The sequence below is a fragment of the Athene noctua genome, chromosome 1, assembly GCF_965140245.1.
Source record: "Athene noctua chromosome 1, bAthNoc1.hap1.1, whole genome shotgun sequence".
Classification (NCBI taxonomy): Eukaryota; Metazoa; Chordata; class Aves; order Strigiformes; family Strigidae; genus Athene; species Athene noctua.
The window spans coordinates 110,411,605-110,435,714 of NC_134037.1; the positions used below are offsets into that span (position 1 = coordinate 110,411,605).

General features: G+C 44.2%; 1 protein-coding gene across 1 annotated transcript in view; it reads left to right on the forward strand.

The window, feature by feature from the left end:
* The first annotated feature begins 12,702 nt into the window (after positions 1-12,702).
* The window catches only part of CAPN13 (calpain 13), a 42,339-nt gene continuing 30,931 nt past the window's right edge, over positions 12,703-24,110 (forward strand). Inside the window, exons 1-3 of the mRNA XM_074926497.1 lie at positions 12,703-12,936; positions 22,972-23,041; positions 23,899-24,017. Of these exons, the coding sequence (XP_074782598.1) occupies positions 12,703-12,936; positions 22,972-23,041; positions 23,899-24,017 (423 nt within the window). The remainder of the gene's footprint in view (positions 12,937-22,971; positions 23,042-23,898; positions 24,018-24,110) is intronic.

Sequence of the window (24,110 nt, forward strand, 5' to 3'; positions counted from 1 at the left end):
GAGTTTCTAATAAGCTCACCAAATTTAAAATTTAACGCATTCTGTTCCAGAAAATATTGAAACTAAAAATGCACCAGGAATTGACGCACTAGCATGTTGTTTTCCAGTCTATTTTCAGATTCTCTTGGCTGCTTCCCAGCATGGTATTGTACCAGTTTTGCTCACCTTAACGGGGAGCAACCATTTCCAAATCTGTCTCACCCTGAGGCCAGACTTGCTGAGCCTTGTCCACTCCTACAGTGTCCCTCTTCTCTTTCAGGTGTTGCCTTGCATTTTACAGTTTTTTACTGGATGGAATAATTTTCATAAAAGTGATCCTCTGTAAAATACCTGAGACTTTGCCCTTCTATTGACATTCTTGTTCTATATTTTGGCCCTGTTTCTATCCCTGTTTGTGATTGCTACCCATAGCCTCCTGTGCTTGACCACGGAAGTTTTCTAGGGTTTAGTCTTCCCCTTCCTCCTCCCCCAGGAAGAAGAGGGTGTTCAGAAATATAGTGCAGTTTGGCTGGAAAAGTTAAATGCAATCTATAATGCACTTCCTTAATACATACATTCCTCAATACAGGGAAGAATATTAGTTGAAATGTCAACAAAAAGTGTCAAAATGTTCACTATGCTGTTCTCTGTACTGGTATCTTGCTCTCCCTACTTGCACTGAGCCCTAGCTAAATCTATCTATTTAAGGTATGTAATTAATACCTCAGATACAGTACCAATCCTCATTGTTCTGCATACTGATAGAGCAGAGCCAAGAGAGCAGACCTGCATTATCAATGCATGTTGTGCAGCTCTGAGAGGAGACTGTTATCCTGACAAAAGAGCTCAGGGCTGGAGCTGCTCTGAAGCTGCTCATCCACGTAATGGGAGCCCGCTGCCAGCACAGCGTGGGGAAAGAGGTTATAGTAAAGGGCCAGCGTGGGAAACGTCATGCCAGCCAGCATGCCCAGTGCACCACAGGCATGTGGCAACAGGCTGGAAAATGAGAGCAAACACACAGATTCTTTTCAAGGGTGCTGCAGTGGCATGCGCTGATGTATTTTCTTCACGCAGGTCACAGCTGGCCCCTCGCAGTTCTTGGAAAGATGAATTTGAGGAGGATGGTTTTCTCCATCAGGCATTTAGCCACTTCTATGTTTGAATCCAGGCTGAGCCCTGATGCCATGCTGCTCAAGGTGACTGCCCCTGGGAGGGCACCACTGGGTCTGTGCCTTAAATTCCCCACTTGTTGTCTAGACCTTCACCACCAGATGGTCTTTGCTTCTCTTTGAGCTCAGATGAGCTTGAGTCTCATGAGTCCTAGGCACTAGAGCACCCACCAGAGCATACTGCAAAAGAACAAATACTCTCTCCTTCCCACTCTGTGCTGATATTAAAAGTTCATCCACATAAATCACTAAGCTCTTTCTATATAAAACCTTGTTGGTTTTTTCCTCCTCTCTTGACTGCAGCCCCCTGTAGCAAACCTGTCTTGATTATTGGAGAAGCCCACTCCTGACTGGAGCTTTTCTCCATGGCCTTGCCACCCTTCCTATGCTTTTCAAATAAGGGGTCATATTCTCATTTGGTTTGAGCTGAAGCAACACCACTGAACAGTGTTGCACAGGTATAGTCTCAAGACCTATAATCTGAGCTGCCTTCTTTATGGGTGGTATTTTGTTTTTCACTTGTGTGGACTGCTTTTTTCACAGAAAGCTCTAGAAGCAGCTGAATGCAGGGCAATGACAGAAGGCACGCTCCACCTTGTGCTGAGATTCATCTTCTGCTGAGCAGGAGATGCTCTGGGATGGGAGTGATTTTGGGCTCAGTGTATGTGAGAGGAACTGTGGAGTGTCAGTTATCGAGAACAATGGATGGTAACTCCTGGTTGCAGTGGGGCACATGCAGAATTTATTTAAATACTAAAAACACCTGGTTTAGGCACCCTGTGTATTCCAGGGAAAGACAACATGATCCTGGGAGCCTCATGCCCGTGCTCACTGGGGCAGCAAGGAGAACTTCCTGCTGCCCTGTCCTGGAGGCAGAAAGACCTGTGCCTATTATACTTAACATGGTAACTGAGATGAACATGTTTTTTTCAGACATTACAAGCAAGTTTCTGTGTTTTGGCATGCTCTCCATCCATTTTCAAGACAGACTTGCTTTTTAAACTGCTAGGTACCTTGCAAGTATGCATTATTGGGTATTATTGCTTCAGATGAGGTCACTTCTGTTGGATGAAGAGAAGATGAAGCCAGAGTCATCAAAACTATCTGCTTATTGTTTTTTATCTTTTAAATTTCTAGGAGTTTGCTGATGGAAGTGTTAGTCTGAGAAATTAATTCAGTTTCTCCTTCTCTCTCATTACTTGTATTTCATGGCTCCAGTATAGTCAAACAATGACCAATACTGTCAGCATAAAACACACTCTGTGGTGGAGAAGCTCCACAAGGGTTTCTTACAGGCCAAGGTTAGGAGGTTATATCTGTGACTTCCAGCTACCTCATGGTCTTAATTCCACTGTGAGAGTATTAGGGTTTGCCATAATTAGCTTCAGATCCCTCTTCTCACCCTGCCCTGATTTGGATAGTAAACCCGTTTTCAGGTTTTGAGTATATACCGAAGAACATGGAACCCAGAGCAGCTACCTGGCTTGTCTCAAATTGCAGCCTTTAGTATCTCTAGGTGTTGAATGTCTTGTGGGAGCAAGGTGGAAAAATGGACAGCAAGTTGCCTATCTGACTGGAATACCAGCAGTGCATCCTTGTTGGCACCTTACAAATGACAAGATGTAAGGAAGAAGCTGAGCTGTGCAATATATGCCACTAATCAGCAAAGACTGAGGCGAGGACTCTGAACTGCTAATGTTTCTAGTAAACTGTCTGTGAATGATCTGCAGGCCAAGGATTCTTCATTAGAGGATGGCAGGAACATTTCTGAAAAACAAACAAATGTGAGACTGTTGCAATCTGTTCACACCAAGACAAAAACAAAACAAAAAGCGTGAAATAAATTATCTCATGCCTACAGGGCTTCAACAAGGGCTGGACGCAGAAATGCCAAGCAAGGGCTCATATGCCGATGAAAACAAGAACTCCGTTTTGATGCACCCTCCACAAAAGTCTGGCTCTAATGGAGCCCCTGCTGTTTCATGGAACCCAGTACCCCAGTTATGAAGAGGTAGATAAGAGACACTATTGTGAGAAGGGCCATAGAGCCATAGAGCCATTAAGTGCTCCTTAACTTACTTAGTACACTTACTTAAATTTCTGAGCCGTTACTAGCAAAGTTTGGTAAAGCAAAACAGCAGCACTATGGCCAGACGACAGGGTACCCGTGTCACTTGAAAGGATAATGTCATGAGAGCTCGGTTTAAAAAACGCTTTGATGTTACTCACGATGATGGGCTAGACTCATTCTAATGGAGAGTTTCAGTGATAGCTGCTGTGAGGCCAAACTGGTCTTTCAGTTTTGTAGAGGTTCAGTACATTCAAAGAGCTTTCATATTCTATTCCTTATTTAAATGAAAAACAAAGTCTGAAATTTCCTGGGAAACCATATTCTGAAAAATAACATCAGACTGAATGTAGTGAGCTATTGCGATAACACTTGGAATCTTTTTTACATTGCAATGCTAAACCTTTTGGATAACACAGAGAGGATCCTGAAGTGATATGTTTTTTCATAAGCAAAAAATGAGACTACTCCAAAATCAAAATGGAGCCTAGTGGCATTATTCAAAAGTATTGTGTCTTTCTCATGGTAAAAATTCATTGCTAGTGGCTTTCATGTTTGACAGATTGGCATTTTACTGAAGGAAAATATTCCACTGGGAAATTCTAGTGCTAATATGGGTGTTGGTAGCAGGCTGCCTGTTTTTTTTTTTATTCTTTTATTTTTATTCTTGAAGAATTCCTGCTGTAGTTCTGAAGTCGGTGGATATTTCTTCTGAAAATAAGGCTCCAGAGAGATATATTTTTCACACCAAATCCCCCCTCCCTGAAGTGGCAGTAGCATCTAGCTGTGCAGATTCATTATGTACTGTTAAGCAGCTGCCACATTTCACTCCAGCAGCAGTTGTACTTCATTTACGAGCAAAATGATTCATATGTGAATATGGCAAAGTGCTGCAGCTCATGGTGAATTCTCACTGAGGGGCAGCTCGTGGGTGAGGACTGGGTAAAAACAGATGTTGAAGTAGGACTTTGCTATTTGCCTGATTATACAGTCATAAAAGTTTGTGCTTTAGAAGGGCAGGTCCTGCCAGAAATATGAGTGCGCGAACACAGAGCAAAGGAGATTGTCTATGAATAATATTATTCATAGCCTCCCTGCATCTTGTCTAAGAGAAGCAAATAAATGGTAACACTTGACCTACATACAACATTATGAACGAGGAAATGAAACGGCTTGATAGAGTTCTTCCATTAGTCTTGTAATGCAAAAGCAGTGGGACACCCAATCACTGCAGCAAATGTGAAGGTGATTGAAGGAAGATTCTTCCTTTACACAAAACATAGTTGTGTTCTCTACCCTGGAAAAATTCCCAGCCTGTTTCTTTTATTTACAATGGTGTAAATTGGGAGTATTTCTGCTAAAAAGAGTGTGATCTTCACAGGGGTAAAAGCAACAGAAGTAAGAAATGAAGACATATGTCTGAAATGTTGCAAAAGATAGCAGTCTTAATACTTCAGCACATAAGCTCTGTGGGTGGAGTGAAGAGAGTTGCCTTTCTTAATGCCAAAGCTTCCACCAGTACTTGGGCAAAACTATGTTGTTCTTCCCACCCCCCCAACCCCAAAAGATAATACAAAATTTGCTGCTTCAGAGAGGTGGCTGGCTACACAGAACAGCAGTCTACCCTCAGGAAAGCTGTGCAAAGTGGGGAGGAGGTGAATATATTTAGATTAAAATCTCTTTTAAAAGAAGGCGTGGTTTTATGCTCTTTTTTGGCTATTTTTATTTCAGAGCAGAGGGGAATAAAGGTTCATTAAATCCCAAAATATGTGAAATTCTGTGGTGCCAGCTGAGGCCTCGCAAGCCATGCTAACTTCACAGAAAACACGGGTTCAACAGCGCTTCCTGATATTTGTCCTTTGCTGCCAGTGCCCACTGGACCAGAGGAAGGAACACACCACAGCTGTTGGTCCTAAGCGTAGGGCCACTCCTTTATTTGTACTTTTAAACAACCCTGAGGTGGTAGCTGACAGCGGAGAAGCAGTTTTGAGTTTCCAGTCATCCCTCAGCATCTTTTACTCATGAGTGCATTAAACTGCACAGCTACCTTGAGGTGGATTAATGTCCCTGCTCTGCAAAAGCAAACCTCAAGTCTGGCCATGCTGCATCTGCCACAATCTCACAGGGTGCCACTAGGAGAAAACATCCTGCTCTCCCAGTGCATAGCCCTGTGCTTTTCAGTCAGATGCTGCTTTTTTTTTTTTTTTTCCTTGCAGGATTCCACAAATACTTAGGAGAGCAAATAAACTAAAGGCTCATTACCACATATAAATCCTTCAGCCTTCTGGGTTTCCTTCTCTAGAGCCACTGTGAAAATGGACACATCAATACAGCCTTCTGCAGAAAAGCTGACAATCTCAAAATGGTGTCATGCTGCAATAACTGAAATCTCCTGCCAGGTTGGTGATGGTGCTCTCTAATCAACTTTGCAATGAATATTTCTTAAATCATGTTAATCCACCATTTAAGCAGAGATATCAGTTCCAGACAATGAATCACCATACCTGGAGGGGAATATACCTGCCGTTTCCCCAGAGAGGAGGCGATTAACAGCACGCGTGCTGTCAGATGAGCTAGCAGCACTGGCATTTATCACCCCAGAGCTCCTTTCCTGCAATGAAGGAAATCTTCGCTCCCTGCTTCTGGTGCAATCAGCTTTTATTTATGTAGTGGTTGTGGAAAACGACTCTTAAAGGAAAACTGCACCTGTTTTACTCTCTGGGGCAGGTTTTGCTCTAATTTACATGGATGCATTTCCTATTAGAGTTTGCTAAATGTTGAGATCTCACAAGGAAATGAAAGCCCTAAAATGTGAGTAGACAGGATGCAGTACACAGCTTTTATACCCACAGAACTAAACTAAACACTGATGAAGAAGCTGAACTGTCTTTTTCATGAGCACTTTTATGTTCTCATCTCCCCAGCTCCTAGGGACTAGCCACTATGGGAACTGCTAGCATCCCACCTCAAAGAGACTGCAGTCCAAGTAGACAGTCTTGTTCTGAAGAAATTTCTGAGCCCAGGTGATTTTGTTACTTCAGCTAAGGAAAGAATTATGCATTGGTAAATTCTTCTATTAATCCCCAAGCTAAACTGCATGAACATTCACTGCAGAGTAACTTTTCTTTTGATGAATAAACTGTGGTAGCTTGAAAAAGAGAGGGTACTTTCTTGGGCTAAGTACCTAACCTGCTGTGTGCATGCAGCCATAACCTGAGCTGGTTTTCCATGTGCTAGCTTGGGTATTGACAGCATTGGGGCCTTAACATGGTGCTTTAAGTGCACTATGCAGGTCTTCAGGTGACCTTTGCAATCACTGTGGACTCCCGCGCTGCGACTGCCATGTCCCACTTGCATGCGGCCCAGCCAGCCTGAAGCTAGCCTGGATGCTGCCGCATGAGCTGCAGCTCCAGAAACAGTGAAGCAGAGGGATAGTTCCCTGAGGAAATACCCCAGGAGGTCTTTGAGTTCTACTCCAGCTCACAGCAGGGTTGACTTCCAAGTTAGGTGGTGTTGCTTATGGCCTTGTCCAGCTGAATGTCTCCAAGGGTGGAGATGCTCCAGTCTCCCTGGGCACCTGTTCCTGGGCTGAACCACCCTGAGGACTTTTTTTTTTTCTCTACAACCATATGTAATTTCTCTTGCTGCTGCTTATGCCTGTTGCCTCTGCCTGTGTGCTGTGCACCTTCAGGAAGAGTCTGGCTCCACTTTCTCTGTAACTGCCTTTTGGATAGTGGGAGACTCCAATTAGGTCTCCTCCTTCTGGCTGAGCAGACAAGCTCTCTCTGCCTCTTCTCTCATGCCATGTACTCCAGCCCCCTGACCATCCTGGTGAGTTTCTGCTAGACTTGCTGCACTTTCAGTGACCAGCTTACACTGGGCAGCCCAGGACTGGACATAGTACTGCAGATACAGTCTTGAAAGCGCTGTGCAAAGGGGAAGGATCTGGGTGGTTTGCTGTATTAAAAGGGTGCATTGTTGGCTCTTGTTCAGCTTGCTGTCCACCAGGACACCAAGGGCCTTTTATTTTCAAAAGCACATTTACAGGCTATAGGAATACACTTAGGATTGCTGCCAGAGAGTGTGATCCTGAGAACGTGCTGTTCCCGTTCCTTGAGTTTTGGGCCTAAAGTTATCTCAGTTTGGCCTTCCAAAAAAGAAATAACCTCCTCCTTCCCGTATTTCTGCTAGATGCTCTTTCATTCTTTGGCTTTGGGCTTTAGGATAACAGAGGGCATCCCCTATGTCTCCTAAATATATGGATAACTCTTACTTCTGGAGGAAATGAAATACCCTAGTGAGTGAACTGATGTGGAATTTTAGTAAGAGCCCAGCGTAAATGCTAATAGGCGTTGGCTTAAAAGAATCTGCTTGCTTTTACTGCTGCAGAAAGAATGACACACAGAGCTGATAACCTGTTTCGTGGTGAGTCCTGCCAGTCTGTGCCTGGATCCAGGATTATTGCTGCATTTCCTGTTGATGCAAGGAGGAAAACAGATAGTGTGAAAGTGTGGGACATGCAGACAGTTCCTGCTTTCTTATATGAATAACCGTGACTGAAGCCACAGTTCAGTCCGGGGATACTATTAACTGACATAGGTTGATAGACAATTCATTGTGGATGGCTGATGGAAGTGTATATATATATATATATTTATATATTTATCTCCATGGTGTGGTATCTGTATGAAACTATTACGCCCAAGCCAGACGGCTTGCTTTTGGCCTTGAACTTGACTTCAACTTGGTTATGTTTACTTAAGGCGTGGCAAAATCTGCCCACTAAAGGAGAACGGGGACAGTGCCAGCCTATCTGACAGTCTGTTGGTGTTAGCTGGAGAGTTACACCAGAGGCACTGCAGGTAAAACATCACTTTGCTGTTTTACTTAGTACAGGATGAAGCAGGTGAAATACAAGTAATAGTGCTAGAAAAGTACCACAGACACATTGAGAGGGACTTGTCTTGGAGAGACAGAATAAATTAGAGTCCCTGTCCTTAATGTTACCTGGAGGGAACGAAAAGATGAATTTGCTGTCCTAGAAAGAGCCTCATAGTAAAACGGTAAGTTGTCAGAAGTAATTGGATCAAGTGGGAGTGGAGATCCTAAGATGAGGAGGACTCTGTAGTTACTGTAGGCTGCTGTTAAATGAGGTAGAAAAAAAGGTATCTAGAGCTGTCCTATGCTATGGATGCAAAGCAAGGAGAAAATTGACTTAATAAATAGCTGGAAGGGAGTATTTCACAGACTGTTTGGAGCAGAAGGTCATGTAAGATGCCACTGGGAAAGTAATCTCCTGGAGGGTCGCTGAAGTGTCTGGCTTTGGTTTTGATTTTCTAAAGTACTCAAAGCTTTCACACATTGTATGTACAAGGAGCTGTTGAACACCTGGGGTTTATGATGCCCAAGTTCACGTCTCTGCTCTGTCTCTGAAGTTTGCAGGCTAGCTGGTGAAAAGCAGCACTCTCTCATTTGTTTTTTCTCTGAATGCAAGGAGAGCTAATAAACTCACACTTTCCTTCATTATAAGACAATTCTGGAACTGACTCCCTGAAGTTTTTACAGTACTCCAAATACATGAATGACAGGGTCTTAGAGGGAAAGAGTGCTTACATTACTGCAGCATATGCTGAATATTATGGGTAAGATGAAGTGTACATTGATAGTTTGGAGTGTTTGAGAGGAAACGGGGGAAGAAAGGCTGCTGGCTTTTTGGCTTTTCTGGTATTCTTTATAGTGTTTGAGAAAATTCAGCTGCTCTTCCTGAAGTACAGAAACCCAGCTGAGCCAACATGTAGTGGAAATGTGTTGAGAAAATTGGTGGAGAGGAGAAGGTGGATAGTTCATCTATGAAGTAGATGCATGTTTCTAATTGCCTATTTCCACTTTCTACTCAGTGAAAAATATCAGGAGCCACTGAAGGAAATTATGCTTGTACTCTGACATAAATCTTTATGCAAAGTGTAATTAGCTGTCAGTATCATTTGCCACCATTGAGCACCTGATTATAACAGTTGCTTGACATCTTTCATGAATGAGTGCTGGAGGGAGACGAGACACACCCTTTGCCACTGGCTTTTAAGCTTTTTAATGCAGAATATGGTGGATGCTTGGGGTTCCCAGGTTTGTTTCTGTGGAGATCACTAACCCTTTTCCTCTGATATCCTCAGAGGCTCCCCTTTCCACCCCACGTCTTCCAGCTGTCGCACCTGATATACTTTTCTCCTTCTCTCTGTAGCTTTTCCAGTGTTCCCCTTCCCTCTCTCACCCTTTGTCATCCGACTCTCTCTCTGAGACAGACAGCAAGAAGAAGGATTGCTCTCTGCTGAGAAGGAAGAGGGACCAAAGAAGAGCAGTAGATGCAAAGTTGAGTGTGATTTCTTTCTCCATTTCAGGTAAGTAAATGTGTTGGAAGAGATCCCAGGACTAAGTAAATGTATGTTTAACCCCTTCTGAATAATAATTTCCTTCCTTAGTTGAGAGTCAGACTCTTGTTTTTCTTCAGTGTTTCACAGTATGTCTGAACCAGCTCTTCTGAGTGTTTGAAATCCCTCCCTCTCTCCCCGTGTCACTTGGCAGGGAGCAGTCCAAGGGCAACACCTCAGAGACCCACTGCATTATAACTTTGTCCTCTTTAAAGTCTTTCTGCCCCGGAGTTCAGTAACAGTAAGAATCTCTCCAACCAGGCAGGCAGTATTTTGCTTTAAAAGCTGTTGTGTTCTTTGCTGTTGCTGATGCACCCATGAGAGCCAAGCGGGAGAGAGCTGTGGCCAGGGTTCAGGATGTGGCTTCAAAAGAGGTGACTGGCAGGGCATGCCGGTGCAGAGAGCACACTGCTAGCGAGGTGTGCATGATCCCATGGCCTGCCTGCGCAGAGGCACAGAGCTCAGGTATCTGTGCATGTATGCCCCCAGACACAATGCTGATGAAGTTATTCCTACAAGGGAAAAGTAGTTAAGTGTATTATTTTCTTCAGTCTGGTTGCTAATTTATTCCGGATATGTTAAACAACACAATTAAACACACACACACACACACACACATGCTAAAAACTCTTGTTCTCTGTCAGAAGAGAGGGAACGCATGTCAGACCCAGCCTTCAAGCTCTGTTAGTTTTAATTCGAGTTCGAGAATTAGTAATCAGTTTTGCTAGAACACTGTTGCAAGAAATAGATCTTAGCATGCATAGGGCCTGGGCACAATTTCAAATGAGTATTTGTTAAGAAGAAGCCATTCCCTTGTCGTGTTATGGTACATTACATGAGATTTATTTCCATTGTATTAAAAAATGCAAGCCCAAGGGGAATGTTTCCTCTTCTTGTTGGCTGAGGGTGATTTCTGAATTCCATCTGATTTTTTTTTGTGGGTCTTTTAATTAAAACAATGAGATGCAAAAATCCTTATTTTTTCTAAGCTGTTGTTACAAATGCCAGAAGGCCAAATGACTTGAAGCACTGAGAAAGGTGATGACACTAAGTAAATGTGTTTGGGGCGGGGGGCTGTATCACACATTCAGTGTGACTGGCCTGTGTTTTTCACATGTGTGAATGATTCAAAATAAAAATCTGAGGCTTTGCTCTTACTGGAGCCATCTGCTCTCTTTGTACCGCACCAGGAATATATCAGATCTACAGATAAGTGTGTTTGGTAGGAAAAAGCCCTTTCATCTACTAAAAATAAAAAATAAATTTAAAAAAAGCACTATAGCATCCAGTGGCTTGAAAGTGAAACTAAGTGACTTCAGGCTAGAAATTAGCACTGTGAAGTTAATTAACTGTAGGAGGGGCTTGCCCAGGGCTTGTAGTAGATTTTCCAGTGCTGTTTTATGAGAAGGTACATTTTAAGTGGAAGCCAGAAACTAGGGGCAGGAATTGCTGCATCAAGTGCAGTGGCATCTGTCATGCAAGAAGCCAGAGAAGGTGATCACAGTGATCCTTCTTGCCCTTAAAAGTCTGCTATACAGGACTTCACGTGGGGCTTCTCTTTTCATAAGGAAAGGGGCAAAAGTGGAATTACAGCTCAGGACAGTTAAAATATTGGGTTTGTGTGGGCAAGTGTGAATGAAGGGTGAAAATTAGCATGGACCTTGAGTTACATTTTGATCTAGCAACATGTAATTCTGCATGACAAAAGATCTGGAGGAACCAGGAGTCAAGGCAGGCCACACAACCTTCCTGCTACTTCTCTGAGCTCTGAAATCCACAACAGAGCCTTTTAGCAGAAGAAAGATCCCCAGGAGAGGTACGCTCGTGTGTGTCTGTACATCCACGCAGCTCTGGAGAGTGTACCTGAAAGCTCCTACTCTGGTTAGACAGAACAAATTGCTCTTAAATCTCTGGTGCCACTGCTCATCCAAACATGCAAGTTTTTCGCTTTCCTGTGCCCTTCTCCGTCTCATGTCCCAAAAGCCTTCTCACTCCGCTGTCCGGTGTCTCCATGGATGATGCACTGTCTCTCTTTGGAGTAGATCTTTGATGGCAAGAGTCCTGCTGTGCTCTTTGATGACTGTAAAGGGGACAAAGTCCACAAGGGGATATTTTATCTTATGCTTCATTCCCTAGTTGAGCCAGCAGATGTATTAGCAGGCCTGCAGGCCTGTTTCCTTTTTTTTTTTTTTTTCCTAACAAAGAGGGGTTTGAACATGCCCCAGTCTGAAATATATCTACAAGATGCCATGTGGTGACTGCCCAGTTTAAATATGAATCTACAATTCAGATCTGTTTAAACACTGGCCTCCAAATGAACTACTGAGTCCAAAAATCCCAGACCTTGATGCACGCTCATATGAGCAAGTAGTGCAGGTGGGATCCAGGTCTGGATGTTGCAGCTTGTTCCCATTGCAGCACTGAAGCTTTAGGGAGTCTGGTGGAGTATCTGTGTAAACTGGTAGGAAGCCACCCCCTAATCTGTTTGGGGTCTTTGGAGCAGATCCCAAGGAAAGTCAAGTCTCTGCCTCTAGGTCTCACAGGGAGTGACTGCCAAGCTCTCACTTCTAGAAATGAAATAACTCAAAAAATGCCCTGGGCACAGGTGTGATTCATGTCCAGAAGAGTCTTGGGTACCTCTGAGCAACCTCCCTGCTCACACCACCTCCCTCCCGCCCTGTGTCTGCAGCTCCTGCTCCATCCCCTATGCTCGCTTATGTTACAGATGTACCTCAGTGCTAACACAGTGGCTCACTAACAGCTTTGCTCTCTGTCCTCAGGGAAGACTCAAAATTGAATTTGTAGCAGTGACAGCACTGGTTTAAGATAAACCAGTTGGGATTTGACAACTACTCTTTCCCCAGGCATTTCCAGCTAATAAGGATTTTGTCACTGTGAATGCCCTCAGCTTTGCAAGCTGCTGCTCCACAGTCCTCTTGGGGGTGGTGGTGGTGGGGGGGTGTGAGTGGAGGTGTTTTCTTTCCCACACACTCCTAAGGCACCACTTCAGATTGGGAAACTAATGGCGGTCCACGTCTCTCCATCACAGGAAAGGGGCACAATGTTCACCCCCGACTCTGCTCTGACATTGGAGCAGGGCTGGCAAACAGGGGCAACAGGAAGCCTCCAGAAACTCAAGAAATTTAATAATCAGGACTTTAACCACCTGAGAAGCTTGTGTCTGAGCCAAGGAGTGCTTTTTGAGGATGCCACCTTCCCTGCTCATGTCAGCTCCATTGGTCCCAACCTGCTCCCAGAGGATAAGCTGCGGCGAATACAATGGAAGAGGCCAACTGTGAGTTACACCATTTGGGGTGTTTCATAGCCCTGCTGCTGAATGGGGGCACTGGTGGCCTTTACCTTGGGGAAGGAGATCTGTGCTAAGCAGGGAAGAAGACCCCAAGGGGGACACTGGAAGAGCAACACTGCAAGGAGGGATCCTTGCTCTGGGATGTGTGGAGGGACGATAACCTCTGTAACGTTAATGATTCCATTGAGTACATTTTTGTAGGAAGTTTGTTTCTACCTCTGAACCTGACTAGAACTAGTGTTCCCACTTTGATCTGCTTCTAGAGGACTTTGTGCAAACCTGAAAGAAATACCTATTTTAAAGTAATTGGGACAAGGCATGAGATGAAGTATGTTGTCTGCTGATTCACAGTTGCAGTTTAATAGGCAGTTCATATGGCATATGGATGTTTAAACTGGGAGGTAGAATCACATACTCAGCTCTTGTATCCTAGGACCTAGTTTAGGGAATCTTTCCATGGTCAGACTGCACCATGTAGCACTGCTGTGTACCATTTGCTGCTGGTACAGCTACTGTATTTGCCACATGTTGCCCTTCTGCTGGGTTTTGCTGAGCCCACCACTAGTGCCTGGGGCCTTTGGCTTCCCTGGGCTGAAGCAAACCAGTTCATCTCCCTAAAAGCAAACCCTCAGGGTGTAGAGACAGTAACTGTGAGACTGTAGAGACAGGACAAGACAACTAGAAAAGATTTATGTGGATGACAGATGCAAGCAGGGAATGAGGGTATGGTGGAGCTTGGCAGCACGGTGGCCTTGGCACAGCAGCAGCAGTGGCTGGGTGCAGATGTCTGGGTGTCTCTGTGGAGCTGCTATGAAGGGATCATTCTCCTCCGCAGAAGCAGATCCTTACTGCTGACTGAACATCTGGGCTTCTCCTCAGGCAGCCTTTCTTCAAATCTGGGTCCAGTGAGAATGCAGCTGGTGCTGTGTTTTTTACATCAGCACTCTGCTTACAGGTTTGTAACAGGTGGGAATAATCTCTCTTGAAATAAGGGTATAGTAGAAGAGCAACTAAAAAATGCAAAGGAGAGGAGTTAGTTGCCACCATTCCCAGACTGAGAAAGACAAAGATATGATAACTGAGCATTAGACTCACAAAAGACAACCATGGATTTTAGGAAGAACTCTCAGGGACATTTTAAAGATGAATAAACTGGAATAAAATGTTATGATACAGTTCTGTTAAGTACTAACTACCGTGGTGTTTTTGCCATTTGGGAGCAGAAGTATAGGATTTCAAAAGCATACAAACTGACTTAAAAACCCTAATACCACTAGTTTTGAGGCACTACAGTGTGGGATGAACATCTATCCTACTTGAATATCCTGACAGTTATTTCATGTGCAGACGGACTGATGTACCTTGCCAAAAGCAGAACCTGCTGCTGGTGCTTGAAGTTTGGCAGGTGAGGCAGATACTGGAGAATCACCTTCCATTTTGCTGAATCCATGAAGATTAAGCTGATTAAAGTTTTAATGGAATTGTTTTCAAAAATGTGCAGAGGTCCTTCCCAGCACTTCCCTTTAGAAGATATTTTTCAGCAATCACTACAGAGTTTCTGGCATCACCCCAACAAATTGACTGAAACCAATTGTTTCCAACAATTTTCCAGAGATTTTTCAGGAAGGAGTAGGATGAAAAGTCATTGGCTCTGCCAGACCTCTCCTCCAAAAAATTGAATCATATGCTCATGTCCCAGGGTTCACAACAAGAACATTGAAAAGCCTTTTCTCCTATTATAGAGGTTAAGGCAGCATCACCAGTTGCTCTTCTACAATGTATTCAAGGGACAAAAGCTGAGACTGCTGATTCAACTGACTTGTCTGGAACAGAAACCAAGGATGTCAGTGCTGAAAAAGGATCCATTTTGCTGGGGTTTTTTTTCCTCTGTTTGACCAAAATTTCTACCTGTAGCTGTTTCCCAACTAGCCAGGCTTTGTCCTGCTAGACAAGATGCAAGATAAAGGGCAATGGTGTCAACTGCCTGGGGACCCCAAACAGAAGTTCCCAAATGTCACCACAATACCTAACCTGTGTCACAGTGACATCAAAATTTGGTCTCTGTCTCCTGACAGAATGAAGCAGGGGCAGAAGAAGCTAAATAGCAGCGGTTGCTTTTAATTTATAGAGATACAGAAGTTTTGAGCCAAGAGTCAGGAAGTAAATAAAACTGTATTTGCATTTCAAATGTCCTGAAAGGATATCTCAGTGCCTCTGAGAGTGGGTCCCTGGGGAAGAAGAAGGAAGGCTGCAGTGTTAGGAGTCAAACTGCTCCATTCCTGAAGTTTTCCAGTTGTGCACTTTTCACCTGTGCAGAAATGTTCATAAACTCTTTGCTCTTAGGTCATTGCAGTCTAACTGTAAGGATACACAATCCCAGGTGTTTAAGTTACCCAAACTACTCAACAAAGAGAGACCTATTATTTTCCCAAGGGAGACTGTTTCCTACCTGAATACATCTCCCAGAGAATGAGCGTCATTGCATCCTGCTGACAGAGCATGGCCAATTTAACCTATGTCTGTATTTTTCTCAGCCTCCACCATTATCTCCCTCCCACATTAAAAAAATTTGGCTGGAAATGTACCTGTGACAAAACTGGCATCTTGGTCCTAATAATCTCTTGGCCTCCATTTTCTGAGTTGTATAATGTCTGGTTATTTAAGTGGTAATAGCAATTATAACTGCTGTCATTGTTCCAGATCCAGTTGAGCAGTTGAACAACATGCTGCTTCTATTTTACCTTGTGCATTGTCAAGAGAATTGCCAATTATTTTCGGAGTTTGGAGACTTCATATCTGGGGATAATGGATAAAGTAGAAAGAAAACAGCTTGATTCTTAGACAGCAATCGTCAGTGGTGACAGTCAGAAACAACTTATTTTGACTTGTAAAGTGAGCTGATTTAATATGGGAGTCCCTGCAGGGGGAGGTGGTTAGGTGCACCAAGACAACATTTGAAACGTCACTTTTCCTAACTCTGCAGTAGTTGCAGTTTGCCATCAGATGGGGATGGCTCCAGGCTGTGTTTTCATCCACAGGCCCTCAGTTTAAATCCATTGAAATGTGTGCAATTTGTAACAGAGATTTCTCATGTGGTACTTCAAGCATTACTAGAGGTGGGGCTGGTTGTGCCAGTTACAGCAGGAGCTCTGCAATTAACTGGCTTTTGGTTCACACACAGATTTGAGAAATGGAGAAGTTCTATTTTAGACTGAACAAAGTATTTTCTATAGCTGCGCTTTCCTAAATATCTGTCAAAGGGAAATTCTCCTTGAAGAGTTATGTCAGATTTAAAAAACCTGAGATACGCTTATAAAAATGTTCAGAACAGATTTTTTCATTGTTTGGTGCTTTTCCTTCACACAAGCAATTGAGCGGAACAGAGGAAGTTATGAAATAATTTGCTGTTGCTGAATATGTGTTTTGAATCAACTAATGTTTAGGCTAAAGATTTCACTCTGTTCTGATCATAATGTGTAATACTATACAGATGCAAAAGAAACAGAATTAGGACAATCCGGATGATGTGAATCGTGGTGGTGCTGAATATAGCATGCTCTACTTTTTCTTACATTGGTTATATTTTCAGACATGTATGTGTGAGGGGAGAGAGATTACCAGGTATGCAGCAATGCCTTGGCCCTGCACCAGGGCTAGCCCACTGTTGTGCTCAATATGGTGCTCATTATAAACGTTAAGGATAGTCTCAGATTTTCAGTTGCTTATGCTTTAAAAAAAACGCTAAGAGGGGCAAGAGGGTGAAGTTGCTGAAGATTTTTCTGAAGGGTCTTCAAGGTCACAGACTACTGCTCCTGCACTGCTCATCCTTTGTCTCTTGGGGACCCTGTAGCTCCGTTACAGAGTGAGGGATTGCTGAGCAAGAGCTGGCATAGGAGGGTCACTCCCGTGTTTAACATAGACTGTGACGTGTGGGGCAGCCAGAAGAGAGGGAAAAGCTGCAGGGTAGCCAAGGGAGGTCTGAGGATCAGCACGAGAGCAATTCCTGAGTGCGTCTGATATGACTTGTAGGGAAGGTACATAGTGAAAGGACTGAAATAGCTGACGTGGGTTTCCTCTGCATCATCACAGTCTGTTTGTAGATTCAGGGCACGGACTCCCTGGGTATTTGTCTTGTGTCTAGTGTCAGGGCAAGGGAAGAGTAGGGAGTAAAAGAAATCCTTGGACAGAAGTCACAGGAAGAGACTGCTTTAGTGTGAACTTGAGCAAGGGATACACCTTGTCCCCTTAGCAGAGACTCAGAGAACTGTGCTACTGCACTTAGCATCTAAAAAGCATTGGGGAAAATTATACACTTTGAGCCAATGTTTGTGTGCTGGGAAAAGTGATTTGTCATTTGATTCAGTAATTTTGCAAAGGGGCTTGATCACATTTCCCCTCCCTTCCTCTTTCCCTTCCCAAAGCAAATGTAACCTTCTTCCAGGAACAGAGTACCTATCATGATTCTGCACTACTTTTGATGATTATTTCTTTATTGGCATTTTACTTGATTCCCAGAAATTTCCAGGAATTAACATCAACATGAAGGAATTTTGAACCCAGGAACTGAATAAACCAAAATGGACCCTTTAAATTTGTTTTTTTAAGTTAGGATCTTTCCAGAGAAATAATCTCAGCAGGAGTTTCTACTGCATCAGCCTTGGCCTGTTTGTGGCTAGAGGGGAGAAAAAGACAGATTTTATTCAGGCAAGAAATCAGACAATAGTTTAAAGTTAACCCAAAAACTTAGCTCTAATAGTACAGAGGACAAATGAAGAAAAATCTACCAAGAGAAAAAAAAAAAAAAAAGGAAAAAGAAATGTGGATTGTCACATAAACTGCTTAAATAAAGCAAGTTATGAGAAATGTGTGGCAATGAGGGATAGTGCTGTCCTGCGCTACCTGCAGGGCTGTCACCACGGGGCTGTTCTCTGGCATGAGCCAAAGCCACTTGCCAGCTGCTCGTTGCAGAGTTCACAGCTTCAGTATTTCCCAGGGGCCACAAGGCCCTTGGATCCTGTTCAGTATTTCTCCCAGATGAAAAGCAAAACCAATTCATTTTATTTTTGAATGTGCGTGTGCAATCAGTATAATTGAACAGAAGCAGAATTTCCAGGCTGCCGTTGTCTCAGCCCTTGCCTACTCAGCTGATTGCATCTGACCTCGACTTCAGAGTTCATATCTCTGGGCCGAGGAAGCTGCAGTGCGTCAACATTTATTACGTCTGTCTTTCTGCACAGGCTTTAGATGAAGAGGGCTTATTTGCATAGTATCTCTGGGCTCTGTTGCTTTTGGAAAGGGCTGGTTGTTGGGGGAGGAATGAACACACCCCCGGTTGAGGGGAAATCAGTGCTCCTATGGTGGTCTATTGACTCACCTGCTTCCCTTTTTCTCAGGCTGGAGAGTCAGTTAGCAGGATTATATGACTCTGGTGGCCACAGGGGATTAGTTGGTAACACTGTGCCACCTTGTAAACTTCAGCCTGTACTGTATGGTCCAAGTGGGAGGTTTCAAGACCTCTAAGGAAACTGCCTCTCAAAGGCTTGGGTAGGCAGGATTAGCTGCATTGTTTACCTCTTTTGTATTTACCTCCTTTGTTTGCAATTATCATTGTTTTTTAGCGCTAAACCACACAAAGCAAATAGATTGCAGGTAAAATCTGAGCTGGTTTCTGTTGCTGCTGGTTATTGCACACCAGTCTGCCCTCTAACAGGACTTTGCTCTCACATTTGTGGCCTCCCCACCTGTGCAGAGTCTGAGAACCTCATTCCTCTATTGTGAGAGAGAGCTGGAGCAGAGCAGAGGTTTTTAAGCAACTCAGGCATTTATATTGAAAACAGGCAATTAGGAATTGAGCTATTCTACTGTAAAGCGGGAATTGAGTTCTGCTGGTGCAAGTAAACCCCTTGAGATTAGGCTGGTTTTTCCTTGTCTAAGAGAATGTAGAAGAAAAGCAGAATATGAGTTAAAAAAAAATAAAGATTAGGCAGATTCAAGGAAGCAGATTCACAATTCCCTGAAGCTCTAATAAACACGAAACTGTGGATAGACCCTCCAGCCTGGGAAGTCCTTTAGCCCCCAAGTGATGGAGAGTAGAAGGATGTATGTGGGTGGAGCATTAGTTTCGGCTTGCTCGGTTATCCTCTCCCTCTCCAAGCTGTCGGAGACAAGTCAATTCAACAGGCAGACCTTTGGTGTGACCAAGCGCAGTTTATCCATTGTTCTGCCCTCCTTCATTACTCCAGCTGATTTATTTCTGTGTTAGGTATTCTGTGAGGTTTCCTGTGGTTAGATGTGTGACAATGGTGTGCCTGACCCCTCCTCAGTGCACTGCTAGGCAGTGTCCTCGGCCCAGGGAACTGCAATATCATGTTTGCTTCTTAATTCAAAGCAACACTATTACAGGCACAGCAGTGAATTAAGATTTGTCCAGCTGAGAACAGTTTGGCTTTCAATCAATACCTTTTTATTTTTCTTAGTGTGTGTTGAACAGGGAGCACCATGGCTCACGATGGCAGGACATGTCAGGAAGGTGAAGATGGAGGAGGGGGTAGCAACACAAAGTGCAGCTGAAGGGAAAAATGTGCTATGGCAGGAACAGAAGCGGGGCTGGGATTTTACTGTAGGGTTAAGGTGAAGTGATCAGGTGGTGCCTCTGCAAAGAATCATCTCCTGCCTCTAAACCCTTGGTGGCCTCGTGCCTGCGCTCAGGATCATGCTGAGCCAGTGGAGAAGTCTATGGGAAAGTGTCCATGTCCAGACACCCATACTGAGCAACGGCCTGCAGTCAGATTGGCTTATGCTGCCTATGAAATCCTACCTCAGGCTTCTGATTTTCCACAAAAATGTCTGACTGTGTCCTTTGTATGTCTGCATGTGGCCTACATCTACACTACTTGCCTACAGCTTTGTCTGGAGACTTGTTCTTCCTTCAAAATTTCAAGCAATTATAAAAAGAAATTTAGAAACAAATGCATGTACAGGGTGCTGTCCTTCCACCTCTCAAATTAATTCTCCATCTTGCCCTTTGGATAAACAGTACTTGTGTGATAAGACCATTCTCTAGAGGATGAACTGGTTTGAACTTGAACTTCTCTTTTATTCTGAATACATAATGAAGTCTTCAGTGGGCCAGGGAAAATGTGTGATGAGAGCTTTGTCCTGGGGGGATGAGCTCAGGCAGAGCACTTGACTTGCAGCCCATATGGTTGCCTTCACTGCTGGACTCAGATACTCTGAGAAGAGACCACGTGCCTCCTTGAGCTCCCTCTTCTTCCCCCCTCCAGCTAAAACTGAAAAGTCTTGGGGAAGATGCCACAAAACTTCATCATCATTTCTTTGTGAAACAGGGCACTGCTTCTGGACAGGCAGTTAAATCTGTTTTCTCTATTTGTCATGCAATTTGAGCCCTAGTGAATAGTGAGGCTTGCACATTTTGTTTAGTGGTAACTGTGCTTAGCCATGTTTTGCAATAATAGATGATAGTTTCTGGTGGTTTATGACTGCTGTATTCTTACCTTTGAAGGAAGAAGAGCTAATTGAAGACTTCCTTGCCTCCCTCACCTCTGGTTGAGAAGGCCCAGATTTCCAAAGCACTGCACCCATCACAATTATGTCCACTGTAAGCTCTTTCAGAAACCCTCTGCGTTCAGTTCAGGCTCCACATAGCATCCTTCAAGGGAACAGCCATTCCACCATTGACTTCAGAGGCTGCACTCTTCCAGAGCTCTTCTGAGTATCTGATCTTGCAATTCCCTTCAACTGCCCCCTCCTGCCTTTGCTTCAGCTTCTGTTTGTCCCGTGCCCCTCCTTGGTTGACACCTAATGCTCCACAAAGAGCCTGTGCTCTGTGCAGTGCATCCTTTTGAAGATTGCCCATGCTGCCTCTTTCTCTCAAGCCTGCAGAGAGGTGGCTACACTGAGAATCACAAACCTCTTGTTAAAACCTACCCTGCCATTTCTAACCACAGTGCATGCAATGAGGAGGACTGCTGCCATTTCAGCCAGCAGCAGTGGTGTCAGTTTAGTGGGAATTCACCTTGCATTTGCCCTATGGTTTCTGCAGAGGGACAGCTGCTGAGCAGCCCCTTTTCCATGGCTAGTCAAGCACTCTGTGTTTCTTTCCTGTTATTGCCTCCAAAGTCTGTGAGTTACACACCCCACTGAAAGCAGAGTTTAGTGTATTGTGGGTGGGGATGACAGGAAGAGGGTTTGCGTTCAGCTTTTGTTAGACAAAATGGCTGGTTTCTCTCAGCAAACCTCCTTAATGACTCAACTCATCCCCGTTTGCTTACTGGGGAGTCAAACAGCTTTGTGGACAATAAGGTATCTGCTGAGGCATCTAATGGGCTGACTTTTCAGCCGGTCTCCATAACAGGCTATCAGGATCCACAGTAGATTTAAGAGATTTATCATCCCAACACAGAGCAGAGCATCAGCCCTTTCCTTGGGAATCTCATCAGATGCAGCTGCCTTCCTATTAGTTTCAGGCTCGTGTTTCTATATGGTGGTTACCCCCATGGCAGCTCTGCACTGTAGCACATCCATTAGACCCCAGCCACCCTGCCTGGGGTGACTAGGACTTCAACAGCCTCAGAAAAGATGGGGAACAAAAATACCCATTCCTTTATGCTGTTGGTTTTCTGGGATGACTATTGGCAAGTCAGACACAGACAAAGACACAGATGGGAGGCAAACTGCTGTCAGGGAAATAGAAGCAGGGAGAACATAAAGATGGGACAGATATAGCAGTGAAGGAAGAAGGACTGAGCACTCCTGCTTCCCTGTACGATGACCAACCACTGCTGCTGGTGACCACCGCTTCTTAGGCCTGCTCCTGTGCTATGGGTAAATCTCTTATCACAAATCCTTGAAGTCCTGGGATAGGTGTTAGGTGTGGATGGCTGCATGAAAGCATCTGTTGAGGAAGATGCTTGCCCAGACTGCTTTCCCCAGTGTCAGCCATGCTGTGAGACCATGATCTGTCTGCCAGCCTGGAGCAGCGACGTTGCTTTTGCATCTTCTCCTGACCGGAAAACTTCTTAGAGGGGTTTGATCACCATGAAGCCATTTCAGAAAACTGACAGCATTTGCTAATGCCGAGTTCATGCAACCGTGTGAGTCATGTTGTGCGCTGGTCTCGTTTTTGTGCTGCATGTCAAATCAATTGGGGAGAAGAAATGCCAGGGCATTATTATGCTGTATTATTTTTCTTACTCAGACATTTTTTCTCTCTTTTATCTCTTCATTTTCTTAGGTGCATGGTAACTTTCCTATTCAAGGCTGAAAGCTCTTTCAAAACAGAGCCTTACTCAGTTGGGGTGTGCCAAAGGTTGCTGACAGGGAATGCTCGGGCCATTCCTACCTGAGAGCTCAGATACCCCAGACCAGTAGCAGATGCATGTGGGAGAATGGTTCACATTTCTGTGTGCAAAGCTAAGCTCTGAAGCATTTCCCCCTTCACTGCCCAAGCAAGACTCTCAAGGAATGCAAGGAGAATTCTGCCTGAATTAAATATGTCAGCCAGGCCTATGGGATTTTGAACCAGAGATTAAGATCTTTCTATAGCTTCCTCACCAGAGTAACAAAAAGTAGCCCAGGCTGATCTGTGTTAGTCCTGCATGGAAACACAAAAGTCTCAGAGAGTAAACCATTCCCAGACCCAGTGCTGAGCTGAAGTACAGACCCTGCTCCACTTTGCTTGGAAACCTCTGTGACTCTGCCTTACTGTAACTGCATGATTTTGCAGCTAGGCTCAAAGCTCTCTCTGAAAGGTGTTGGTAGCATTAGAGAAAACCAAATGAAAACTCAGTGAGCACCCAGTCACAAGTCCCCTTTCCTAGGAATAGCTGAGCGGACTAAAGAAGGGATGTGTGAGTATCTCCTCTGGTTTGTTGGTGGCAGACAACAAAACATCAGGGCTCAAGAGAAATGGTAGTCAGCTGTGGAAAAGCTAGGCAAGCAAGGGACAGGAACACACTGCTGGTAAAGGCTGGGTACTCACACTGCACTTTGCACTTCCAGGAACTTCAGAGAAATCCTTATTTGATCATGGATGGAGTTAGCAGATTTGATATCATGCAAGGAGAAATAGGTAAGGTCATATTCCTGTTTTGGAAAAGATTGGCACAAAGCAATAACCTGTGATTGCTTTGCTATGTTCTGAGTGCTTGGTGGGAAGACATGGACCATGGTAGTTGCAGTAAACAATTAGTGCAGGTCAGTCCAGATTCACACAAGTCCACGCACAATTTATTGCTAACAGGATTCCCAGATGCAACAGCTGTAATCTCTGTTACTTACATACAGCACCTGCCCTCTATGTATATATGAACAAGCATAGAAAGGGAGGTCCGACTGAGATCAGGTAGATGCTTCAAGTACAACCACAGTTGTGGGGTAAGTAGGCACAGCTCCAGTGTAGGATTGAATTTTCTTTTCATCCTAATGTCTTCATCTGACTCTCAGTGTTTTCTTTCCTGTGGATATTTCTGTCCATCTTCTCTCATACTTACCCAGAAATGTGTCTGCACCCTGTATCGGCTCCATCTTTTTCTCCTGGCCCATAACCATGTGTGTCTTTGGGAGCACCTCTGCTCCCATACAGAAATGTCTTCCTATTTCTCACACACACACACACACACACACCCCCCGAGAGGCTTGAAGATGTCCTAAACAATGTTCTAGACTTCAATTCTCAACATGACTGCAAAAGATAGGAGAAAAATGAAAGTAGAAAGGGATGGCTGGGTGGTGGCATCAGGGTTCCCCAAGGACATTGATGGTGAATACTGGGTAGTGGTCCAGCATTTTTGGGGATGAAAGGGAGACAGAAGGATGTTGGTTTCTTTTAACAAGCTGGGTCTTAGATGTTGAAGTCCACTCTCCTAAAGTTATGGTCCCAAACAATGAGCAACTGACTAAATGCACGGGATTCTTCCCTCCCTTGAGGTGACTGCTGGCTGCTGGCTGCCGTGGGCTCCCTGACACTGCAGAAGCAATTTTTGGAAAATGTTTTACCGAAGGACCAAGGATTCCAGGATGGTTATGCTGGGATTTTTCATTTCCGGGTATGTATTTGCTGCTGTATTGGTACTGTTCAGGTTTGGCTGGTTGGATTATATAGGGATCCAAATTGCAGACCCAGACCTTGACATCCTTTG